Source organism: Pungitius pungitius, chromosome 3 (assembly GCF_949316345.1).
Source record: "Pungitius pungitius chromosome 3, fPunPun2.1, whole genome shotgun sequence".
Classification (NCBI taxonomy): domain Eukaryota; kingdom Metazoa; phylum Chordata; class Actinopteri; order Perciformes; family Gasterosteidae; genus Pungitius; species Pungitius pungitius.
Window position 1 is genome coordinate 15112469 of NC_084902.1, and position 12261 is coordinate 15124729.

Here is a 12261-nt window from a genome sequence, read left to right on the forward strand (position 1 = left end):
GTCCTTAACAAACAGACATACATAATGCTGTAGTGGAATGTTTACTTTCATTGTTGATGCTGTTGTTGATTATTTTGAAGGGATCATTATTTCCCAAATTCTATACACTGAGAAGGAGGCGTTATGAGCAGGGCAAGACTAATCTTTTGAAGAGCATTATCTTTTTTAACTGAATTAATTTGAGCTGACACATGCAATCAGTTACACTACAATCTTCGGTTTCTCAGCCTTATAGTTCCAATTCCTACATTATTTGAGTTTGGCTTGAAGTTGATACATTTTATTTCTATTTTGCATTTCCATAGCAATCTGGTGCTTATTTATAAGGGTCTGCTGGGCCAAGCTCTGTGCATTATTCACAGTACCAACACAGTTCTCTGGTTCTTTGGAAATTCAGCAGTAGAACATATTTCTCTATGTTGTCCCAATGGTTTGGCCCTATTAATATGTTTGGCCAGGTATAGTAAACAAGCTGGAAATACCAGAATGGGGCCAATCTTTAAGAGGAATGGCAATGAGAAAGTAAAAAAACTTTTGAATTGGGTAAGGTCCATTGCGAAATCTGTTGGTGTTTAGTGTGTTGGTAAAAGCAAGCGAAACTTCAATGCAAAACCTAAAAACCAGAGACGCTTTTATTAGTCATGATGCTGACAGATTTTGAATGCCTCAAATGTTAATCACAGTGGACTCGTTACTTTTTTTCCTCTGCCATCTGAAGCTGTCCAGTCAAATCTCAGAACATTGAAGTAGAGTTCAATAACATGAAGCTTGCATAAATCATTAACCCCTGGACTAAGGATTGCGTAAATCCATGTTATGCAGAAAATGGACAAGGTGTGATTAAAACCCTTTCGAACTGCCAAGTTATGTAAGAGTCATCCAAGAGTGTTCAGATGAATTTGATTAAATTAGACTTCCTTGTTCTGTTAGTTGTTTTGTTACTTTGCAATCTTAAGTAACCCAGAAAAGCGCTCTAAAAAACAAAAGTATTATTATTATTAATTGTAAAAAGGCAAAGGACTAACGTTCAGTATACATTTAGATAGATGTAAAGAGTGGAAACACCTGTTTTTCCAGGTAACTGATGCACCCATCAGCCTCAAGATTGCACTGTTAGAGATTTGTTATTGTACTTTTGCAGTAACTTGTTGATCAAAAATGGTAGTAGTGAATTTAGCAGCAACTAATCCATTCTTCCCAAACCTGCTCTGAATCCCTTTTCATTTTTATTTAGTTGATCAAACCTCAACAATAGACCACTCCAGTCTCAGCTGTTGTACAGCAACAATACAATTAAATAGCTGTCCCCTTCCTGAAGAAATATATGTTGATTGCATAGTCTATATAGAGCAAACCACCTGGAACTATTTCTTGTAATCTGTGCCACGTAATAGAAAAAAATGATAATAATGAATGTCTTCAAGATGCAGATTCTGGATCGGGCAAATTTGACAAAATGGTTATCAGTATGTGTTTGCAGGTTGATGTGTCGGGTTGACAACGGCGCAACATTTATCCAGCCTTAATGTAAATTAGTATAATTAGTTAAAAGGTGGATTGACACCACTTTATTTTGCACGGCACACTGATTCTGCCAGTAGATGAAAAAGATGGCATGAATGACAAGCAGAGCAGAATGACAGGTGTGCATCATTAGCACCACGGGTTTATGTTCACTTTATGTTTACTCCACCGAAATGATGCACAACTAATTTTCCTATTCTGTAAAGGATCCAAGTTGTTACGAATGCATACATACTATGTTATTAAACCCAAACATCACTTGATGATGAGACCTCTGTCTAGCAAAAAATAAAAAAATCTAAATGGGGCTATATAAAAAACATTTTCACAACATCGTTAAAAAACCTTATTAGATCTTTTGTTGTATGCCCAAATTATTTCACAAATCCATGTCATGAATTTTATTTTATTATTATCATTTATTATTAGTTTTATCATTTTACAGCTGAAACCAAAAAATGTTGCTTGTGTTTTTTTAAAGTGTGTGACTGACATCTAGTGGAGAATATGGACAAGGAAAATTAAACCGATACTGTATTGGCATATATAAATGTATATACTTAAGAAGTAGTCACCCCATGTTACAATGTTTAATATCCCTAGGAAGAATGGTAAACAGAGAAACCTGCCTGTTTTTTTTAAAGGCTGTAGTTGGAGGGTTTAATATGTGGATTATCATCTCCCCTCTCACAGTGAAGCAGGGGTGGAGGCTGTAACTTGACCTTGCCTCTTAATGGCTGTGGGACAATGGTGCCCCGTCCCACTGGCCTGTCTGCCCCTCCGTTGTGTCTATTTATAAAGTCCAGACACAGTGCAGAGGTTATTCCTAAACACAAGGTGACAGGCGGAGAGAAGACAGGGGTGAGAAATTTCACTGTTATTGTTCGAGTTGTTCACTTTGTATCAACTGTATTTATTTGGTTTTACAAAATATTTTGCAGAGCTGAACATGCAGTTTTTTATTTATTTATTGATGATAGTATGTTAACATGTTACCTGTATAAAAAGTCATGTAAGAAAAATGTAATTATAAATTAAATGTAATTTTATTCATGGGATGTCAGAATAAACTTACCATGAGTGCCCATTTAAAATTATTCAGGTCTTGTTAAGAGCAACAATATCTTTCGGAAGAAGCTTTCATGCGCAGTAAAAAAGGTAAACTTTACATGTTCTCTAACAGTGTTTATGGCTTGGAACCCTCGACAATACTTTGGCTCATAAGCCAAAATTGTGAGAGCTTTTATTCAGTAACCAGCATTTAAGATTTATAATAATTGTACATTCTGTCTTGATATCAAATGTGGTCATAGCTCTTGATTAGCCTCAGTATGTCCCTGGATATGTCCATAATGTCCAAATACTGTTTCATTTCTCTTTTAAGGTGAGAAAAAAGATGCCTGTGGGCCATCATGAGCATTGCATCACGTGTTACAGTGTCCACTGCCAAGTCCCTGTGCAGATCTCCGTCTCATGCATAGTCGTCAAGTGTCGTCACAACTGTGGCGCCACTTTCCATATGTGCAAGCAAGAGGAGCACCATCTTCTCTGTCCCAACGAGACCGTCCCCTGCCTCAATGTCGAGTTCGGGTGTCCTTTTACCCTGGTGCGCCACAGGATGGCCAAACACCTGGAGGTGTGTCCTGCCAGCGTGGTCTGCTGCTCTCAGGAGTGGAACCGCTGGCCTGTTTCAGAAACGGATTTGGCCTTCTACAAAAGTCTTTCGGAAAGCCCTCAAACTGAGGTCAACCTGGATGTTGCCCTGGCTCTGAGGGACCAAGAGCTGCTGTTTCGATCCATCAAAATGAAGAACATCTTCCCTGAGTTGATGGTGGGGGATTCTGCCCCTCAGAATGGATCTGCAGATGAACCAACCTCGTCTTTAGAGTATGTAGCATTTTTAGAAAATGACTGCGAGACGATCGAGGGAAGAAGAACGAGTCAAGACGAGAGGGAGGCTTTGGCAAAGAGCAGGGATGTGGATGACATACAGAACTATAGCCCTTGGGAGAAAATATTCAACAAAGAGATGGAGGGATGTAAGCAAACAGTGAAAAATCTGAACAAGAATGAGGAAAAGGCAAAAGAGGAGCAAGAATCATCAAACCGCCCGGCGGAGACAAGCGACTCCCGCCAGAGCCGAGAGAACACTGCTGACCCTACAAGAACGTACGCAACTGACCTTGCGCCGTGGCAAGACGGGGTTCTCCAGAGGTTGAGCAGTGAAGTCAACATTGCTGAGTACAACATGTACATGGCGCACAACGGGGCAATGTTGATCAACTTTGGCCAACTTTCTGCTTGCACCCCAAGAGAAAGGGATTTTGTTTATGGGAGTCTGGAGCCAATTGAGGTTCAAACCATCCGCTCATTTATTGCTCCGACTAGCTATCGGGCAAAGCGCAATTACCTGAAGGATCGGAAGGTAAAGACCAATGTCAGCGTTGACACGGCAGATTTGGGTGTACTGGTCGAGGATCTCCCAAAGTGCGACGAGGTCAGCGCCACACTCCTGCTCTCCCTGGAAAGGGAACTGAGAGGACATTTAATCTCAGAGAGTGCGGGGAGGGATGGTCTTTACGTAGATATAGGGACTCAAACATACAACTTTGCCTGCGCGCCGTTTCAGACAGAAGCGACGCTAGCGGATGTCATCTCCAACCAACCCCGCGGCCTTCACGTGCAGGTGGAAGCGGAGTCTGTCACCAGAAGACACAACAGATCGAGTTCAGCCTTCAGCCACATGTGTGGCCTCTTCTTTCGGCGAGACGAATACCGCTCTCATTTCAGGAACGTGCACTGTGACATACAGGCGTCTCTGAGCGGCTGGTTCCAACAACGCTGCCCTTTGGCGTACCTCGGTTGCGCATTCGCCCAGACAAGACTTCACCCGGCAGGTCATCGAGCCAACGTCAAATTTTGCCAAAATGTCAGCGCCTTTGTCCTCGAGCCAGAAGTCCCTTCACTCCTGCGTGAAGGCGGGGAAACCTTCAGCCCGAAGACAAGTGGCGCACATAATCTGGATGCCCTAAGTGGATTGCCCCTGGAGATCCTTCAGCACCTTGCTGCCTACCTTGACAGTTTCACATTATCTCAACTGTCCCAAGTGTCCCATCTCATGAGAGAAGTGTGTGCCACATTGTTGCCGGAAAGAGGGATGGTCTCTCTCAAGTGGAAGAAAAAGACATATTCCCATGGGGGAAGCTCCTGGAAATGTCGAAAGAAAGCAAGTATCTTTAAGATTACAGTTATTTTCTTTCAGAGAATTATTTGTACTATAGACTACTGCAGGCATAATTGCTGCAGGCCAACCCATCGCACTGGTGCTCTTTGACAAAAAAGAAAAATCTGATTACTGGCAAAAACTAGTAAAAAAGCTACGAAAGAGCCAGGTCTCATGAGTGCAATATACCCAGAGAGGCTTTAAGGTGGACAAGCCTGCCTGATGGTGTTTTGTATTCTCATTTAGCTGCTTGTTTGCAACTGCATATTTAGGATACTTAAAAGCTTCATCATATCAACGCAAACCCTAAAAAAAACTAAAACATTCACTCACTGAGACAAGGGAACATGAAGTGCATAAATACTGACTCATTTCTGCAATTCCTCAATTGATCTTCCAGCCAACTAAGTGCAGCAAGATTACGATGATCACTTTTTAAACTACTTTATATGCTACCATTCTATTTCAGATTTTATTTTGATGTCAACCTTATGCACAGTGAATGGAAATTAAAACACAAGGCCAAAGATATATATCAGATCCCAGTTAGTATCTGGCATCCTTCTGTTCACTGTCACTGAAAAGTTTCCGTCATTCATGCAGCGTGACAGCTGCTTCGTTGTAAACACTCTCCAGACTCCCCGTAGTCCTCTCTAACAATGGTATAAACTGCATCAGAGCCGCGTTGGCAACAGTTCCAAACTGAAGCAGCAACGGGAGGTTCACCGCCTTTTATTCTGTGTCCTTATCATAGAATGTATATAATGTATGGTCCTGAATGTAAACCAGCTGTGTGGGAAATGGTTACAGACAAACCGATGCTGGCTGCATGGTTGCTTCCATGATTGATTATTTCCTTTTATTGAGAGTTGATAGTAGAGAGATTAAGGTAAAACAGGAGTGAGGAGGATTATAACCCAGGGATGCTCTGTTTGCATTAGTCCTCTAAGCTAGACCTGAGACGCCCTGGCTTAGACTGCTAGTCCACAGGGACGCCTAGTGGCCCAATCGTCTGAGCCTTGAGGAAGCCCTCAGCTGCCTTGACTTTTAAAGATGATCTAAATCCTGTATGGAATTATGAGCTTCATGCACTGTGTAAGTATGGGCATTTAAGAAATTCAGACCCATGACCACTGATCTATTGCCATCTAAATCCATCATTTGGCTGTAGCAAAGTTGCCTGAATGAAGAGCCATCCAATGTACAGGGTTACTTAAGTTAAAAGACCAATTGGTGAGGCATATCTTATTAAGTATTGTTTCATTTTCTCAAAAATTCTTCTGACAGGCAACTCCTTGATCTATGGCTGCAAACATTACCTCTCTGCTGGAGGAATTAAAGGATAAATATAGTAGAAATACCTACGTGTGTATTTTTACATCCACTCTCTCAGTGATCATGGGACAAAGAGTGGTACGATGATATCAGACATGTGGAATGGCCTGAGGCCTCGATGCCAGTAAACACAGTGCCACCATGACAAGTCAGAGGTTCTCATTCATGAAAAAACGAGATGTTGACAAGACTGTGTAGGAGACAGCTGGGTATTTGCCCCCTGGTGAAGGGCATCATTTGAATACATTTGCAATGGATGGATAAAAGATCAACTCCATGCCCTGTCATGAGATAAAAATACTCTGAGATCCAGGTTCCATGGATTTTTTTAATAAATGCCTTCGCGTGGGCCCTGCTGCAGTGCTACTTCAGCTCTGTTTGCTTTGTTTTACAGGTTTGGGAGTTCAGCTCTATGTTTTCCTCTGTGGAAAAATGGAACCTCAGCTGCAGTCCTCCCATGTCAGATCACCTGAAGACCTGCTCCTTCTACCAGAGAGAGAAGCACACTGAGCCGGTGGCTTTACCCTGCCTAGGAGAGGTCAGAGACAAACGCGGAGGAATCAAGTGCAAAAGATAACGCTCAGGATCCCAGAGCTCGCTGGGCCGACTGCAAAGTGTGATGAGAGTCATTTTGGATTCGGACCTGAAGCCCTGCTGACATACACTGAACATAGGAAGATTTTCTTTGGCATTAACTGCAAGACAAGTTTAATGATTTATTTAACCTCTATTATCGAGTCATGGCTCCTCAAATAATGTCTGTTAGTAAGAAATGCTTGAAGATGGTTCTATTTATGCTGTGTTATTAAGAATGCAACTTAAAGAAAATCCATCTGTGAATACATAACATTGCAAAAAGATTGTTATTGTGTTATGAGACGGGTCCTCATATTCAGTTGAGTCATAAGTGTCCTGCTTACAAGTGTTGTTTGATCCATCTTGTTTCATTGTTGTGGTGAGCAGCATCATTTCAAAGAATGAGGGCAGCAGATGTTGCTGTTATTGCTTTCTTTAGAATGACGAGACTGACATCTACTGGAGAGGAGCTGAAGTACATCATTGGTGTGGCGTGGAAACATCACAGAAACAGGATATGTCCTATTATGCCTTATTTGATAAAGTACAGCAGCACACGAGGACACAACCCCTTTGTTTTAACAAAGACTATCCTTAAGGAGAAAGAGAGAAATAATAGATAGTAGAAAGACATGTATCTAATAAAAAATCAGCCATGCAATGGTTTACATTTATTTCACAGTAGCATTGTCAGTACAATAAAAAAGAACATTATTACAGTTTGAAAATGATCTTTTATTCACCACAGACCTCAAAACAGCAAAGGTGTAAAAGCAACAAACCGTCAACTACAGTATCTTTGACACATCAGGGTTTCGTAGTTTATTGATGACCTCCGACAGCATTTTGTTGCACAGGGCTGCGTACGGATTCAGAGCCACGGCCTGCTGACGAGCAAATTCACTTCCGAGTGCAGCTGCTTTCTCAAAATCCGCCCTGGCTTCATCGCTCTGGTCTGCCAGCCTACGTAAAAGGCCCCTCTGCACCAGCGCCAGGCATGCAGTTTGTCCGGCGCCACCGCTCAGAAAGACCGCCTGGTCCAGGTCCGCCAGGGCTTCTGATAGGAGACAACAACACTGTGTCCTTAAAGACGATATTCAACTAGTAACGTCCTGCTGGCCACTCAGTCTATGGCCAAAGCCAGAACATAGAGAGATAGCTGAATCTGCTTTAAATGACTTCACTGCACTATATACCCTGTGGTTAAGTTACAGTAATTCTAATATTATATTTGTTTGACCCAACATTCTGATGACAAATCCCAGAAAACGTAGCTGCCTGAAATGCATTGGCTAATTTCAAATACTCACCAATATAGATGAGACAAAATGTCCCTGTTTTTTGAGGAATAGCCACACCTGGCACCTTGTTACAGCGTGACAGCGCTGTCCGTCATTGCCTGTAATTTCCCCCTCACTCCGCCTAATCAGTTCATTCTTTACCACTGCTAGTTACACGTCTCGCCCCTCCCCCGCTTAACCGCCCAGTCTTCTGTCCCCAACCACGTCTTTTCCCAATGTCTCCTTAAACTGTTTGTCTGCATTGAGGAGAATAAAGTACTCTGTCTGGAACTGCTGCTGCTGTCTGTTGTTCTGCATCTGTGTTTGTAACTCACTCGGTACAATTGGGAAAAAAACAACATTGAGTGCATGGGTGAAGCAGAGATGGAAATGACAAAGGTGATACCATAAGCTGACACAACACATATCCTTTGACAATTGTGTAATGGCAATGATGTATATAATTAAAGACTAAATCCTAAAGGTTGCACAAGAGATTCTTCAACCTTTAAAGGATCCAGCGATGACTAAAAGGAAATAGCCTGTGATTATGTGCAAGCAGCAAATAGACAACCCATGACTGACAACTCGTAAAAACAACTTAACTAAAGGGCAAAACTTGCAGCCACTACAGTAGCACTGCTGACAAAGGGCATCAAATAGAAAAAGCTATGAACCAATGTCACACTGGTCTCGGACCTGATATGTCGGCCCACAGCGGTGTCTTCGGAAAGGGTAATTATTGGGCTTGTGGTGTGTACCTGCTGTGTTCCCCTGCAGCCGCAGGGCCTGTGCCCGGTTGTTAAAGGCTGAGGCTCGCAGAGGCAAGATCTGGATTGCCTGGCTGAACAGTTGAAGTGCGGCTTGCAAATCCCCAGCCTCTGCTGCCGAGACACCCCGCATCTCCAACTCTTTCACTTGCCTCAGCAACTCTGTGTCAAAGCCACTGTCTGGTAGGGGAAGATAAACAGGTTGAAAAAAAGCCCTCAAACTTAAATGACAGGTGCCGCGGCGACGAAAACACAGAAATGTCGCAACTTGGATTAAAATGACGTTTTTTTTTTCCCAGTCCAGGAATGGAATGCGTTCAAATGAATTCAATATGCTATGAAATGATAAACGTAAAAGGCCGTGACATGATATGCGGGGACACGTCAAGTCAGAGGCTCACGCTCACCGTCATCAATTAATTCCTCCTCTTGGTTCAGGCCAGGGATGTCTCCGACGGGGGTGGTGGGGTTGAATATAGCCTGGAGTACGGCTCTGTCATGTGTCGTGGCCATCTCTCTGGCATCTGTAAAGAGAGCAAAGAAGCAAACCGTGACAGCTAAACTACAACGCGGCGGAAAATCATTCCTCTTAAAATTCCAGCACCAGCCATCAGCCAATTGGAAAAGGGGGCGGAAGCAGAGGTGGACTTTGAGATTTGCCATCTGTACTTGTTTAAGTAAAAAAAATGCAGCCCAGGCCACATTTTTGGCCAGGGCCTGCCAAAATGCTGTTACGACACAATAGTGGACATGTTCTCAGTTATATTCAGATAAAACCAATGATTTCTGCTCGGTGCAAAGCGATGCAGCCCAAACAGCATTGGATTTGTGGTTAACAAATATTAAGCGTTAACCTAAAGAATGTGTTTCTGCTTACCAGATACACTGACAGAAGGGAACATTTACTGTGAGTGGAAAGTTGTAGTTTTCAGAAACTATAGCCAGAAGGTAAAAGAAGAGATCAAGTGTTCAAAGCAAACGCGTTTTCATCCAGTTGAGTACCAATAACAATAAAAACATGTTATTACTGTTTTAGAAATGTTTGTCCAGTAAACAAGTCATTAGCATCCACTAGCACTGTAATGCTAATGGGTGTGATAATGGGTGCAAATGCACTCTGAGGCGTAGCGTGGCTCGTGTACAGCGGTTTTATGTTAAAGTGTGTTCCCACCTCAACCAGAACCCTCAGACCTGTGTTTACTTTTTTATTTGGGGGACTGGGTCAACCAACTATATGTATTTATACTGAATAATTTAACACTGTAACACCCTTAAACTCCTTTATTCTGCATTGAATACTATATTTTCTTTGCTCGTGCACTTCCAAACTCACCTGAGTAGCATTTGGAATTCTGTGGTACATTACAGTGCGGTTTCGCTGTTTTTTAGATTACAAATGAGAAAAAACAGCCTGTGACAAGCAGCCTGCAGCAACAAGGCCTGCAGCAGTTAGATACGGAACGTGTGGAAGGACTCTATGGTGAATTACGGAGAATAAATTCATACATTTTGGCCTGATGATCAGCCGAAGGATTCCAACATTGTTTCACATCCCGAACAATGTGGGACCATTACCAAGCAAGTTCAGGAAGCAGCTATTCCGTGCAGCCTTTCGGAGTAGGGATGACATATATGTGGGACACCAGTGTGTGAGGAAAACACTGGTTACTACTGAGCTGCTGCGCTTCCCGCCTCCTGAACAATCCAACTGTACCAAGAGAATAGCTCATGTACTCACATCCGGCAGGTTTGATACATTGCTGGCATCAGAATACAAGTCTCATGACTGCATTCTGCTGTAGGAGACATCCAGACCAAAACATCAGGGCTCAAGTCCTTATACTTATATTCCTGCAGGAAATGCATGTAGTGTGATTCACGTTAAGGATTCTTGGATTTTCTTGTTTTGAAAGTGTACTTGTAGATGTAGGCTGCTTATCTTCTTCTGCACGAGATAAGATTGTTGCTACAGGTTCAGCTGCAGCCATTTTGCCTTTGTGACTGTGTCCGTATGAACAGTGGAATTAGAACAAAGCAGTATATACTATATGACTAAAAACGGCGCATCTTCTACATTATTGTATTCTTTCTTAAATACAGTAAATTAAAGTAAAAAAGTTACATTTCAAAGGTAACATTTGAAAAAGGAAATGTCAAATATATGACAAGATTAGATTTTTCCACATCTTTGTTCTCCCTGTAAAACACTAGGTGGCGCTCTATATATTTTTCAAAATCCCTCTGTTGTTAAAACATCTCACATCTACCCCTGTGAGGAGGAATCTAAAAAAAACGGCAATACAAAACACATCTGTGCTTCCTTATTTTGTCCGGATTATTTTGATAGTACTCTGCGATAGTACACAGAGATAATCTTTTCCTTACATAGTTGGGAAAATGGCAAAACCTGAAATCCCAGAAATAAACAAAGTGTGTTTCTGTAGTACTTGTTTTCTTCAGTCTTCGTGGGACACACATAGGATTTGCAATCATAGTCTGGCATTACAAAATAAATTAATATTCTGAATTATAGAAAAGTGAGATGACAATAAAAGCTTGAAAATCAGTAAAAAAAATCAGGCCGTAGAGCAGAAAAGTAAAGTCACACACTGGCTCTTTAGGGATTTCCACAGCAAAAGACACAGGTATGGAAGCAGAAAATAACCGTTTTTAAAAGGTGATGTTACAAGTAACAATTGGCAGATAACAGAAGTCAAAGTAAGTCAAATGATGAAAGTAACTCCAAGTATCCTCAGCAAACGTAGGTTAGTCGCAGAGATGGAAATGGTTCATGCTCAAAGCCTTTTTTTCAGTTGTTTCCAATTACCGTCAGCAGTGATCTGGAACAAGAGGGAGCTCATGGAGGTGTGGGCTTTTGGGACCTTTAAAGGATGAGTCAGATCTAATGTTGAAGTGTAGCTGCTGCGAACATAAAGTTTCTTTAGAGGCGGTCCTCCACAGCCAAAGGTGTGGGTTTTTGGATTGCTCTCAATTAAAAAGTATTTTTGTGTTTTTGCAAAAAAATAGCAGGAGTCAGGAAAACATGTTTGCTTTTTATAGTTTCAGGCATGTGCACAGGCCTGTAACAGTTAAAGTGCATTATTCATTGTGCATACAGACATACATGGACTCTTTGTAATATCTAAGATAGAGATTTGACTTATTTATGTGCGTAGGCTGCTGTGTTTTTTAATTTAATAATCCAGCTACCATTGTGAGTATCTAAGATGTATTTTTTAGAGGTAAAATATCAATCGTATACTCTCACTTGGGGCCCAAAGCTAACGTTACCAAGTAACGGAGTAGGTAATAGGCAGATGCAAGGGCAGAATCTGACAGTAAATAGCATTTATTATGCTTGTGTCTAAGGGAAATGCTTTTGATGTGAAGTGCATTGTTCATCTTCTATAATTATAATCAAGGCAAGACAGGAGTCTTTCTGAAGTAACAGATATTTTCTTCACAAAAGCTGTCAGAGTCTAGGTGTGTCACAATGCATCAAATTTCCATTGCATAAATTATATTACATTATCATAATACATACACATAATTC

The 12261-nt window shown here is 41.6% G+C and overlaps 2 protein-coding genes across 2 annotated transcripts; one reads left to right on the plus strand and one right to left on the minus strand.

The window, feature by feature from the left end:
• Positions 1–2370: 2370 nt before the first annotated feature.
• On the plus strand, positions 2371–7283 carry LOC119222676 (F-box only protein 40). Its single transcript, XM_037479489.2, has 3 exons — positions 2371–2385; positions 2909–4750; positions 6477–7283. The coding sequence occupies exons 2-3, from the start codon at positions 2921–2923 to the stop codon at positions 6657–6659; spliced, it is 2013 nt and encodes a 670-aa protein (XP_037335386.2). The 5' UTR covers positions 2371–2385; positions 2909–2920; the 3' UTR covers positions 6660–7283.
• A 38-nt stretch (positions 7284–7321) lies between these two features.
• ttc36 (tetratricopeptide repeat domain 36) lies at positions 7322–9329 on the minus strand. The gene is made up of 3 exons (XM_037479501.2): positions 9116–9329; positions 8700–8888; positions 7322–7715 (listed from the first exon to the last, which is right to left on the minus strand). The coding sequence occupies exons 1-3, from the start codon at positions 9219–9221 to the stop codon at positions 7447–7449; spliced, it is 564 nt and encodes a 187-aa protein (XP_037335398.2). The 5' UTR covers positions 9222–9329; the 3' UTR covers positions 7322–7446.
• Positions 9330–12261: the final 2932 nt, after the last annotated feature.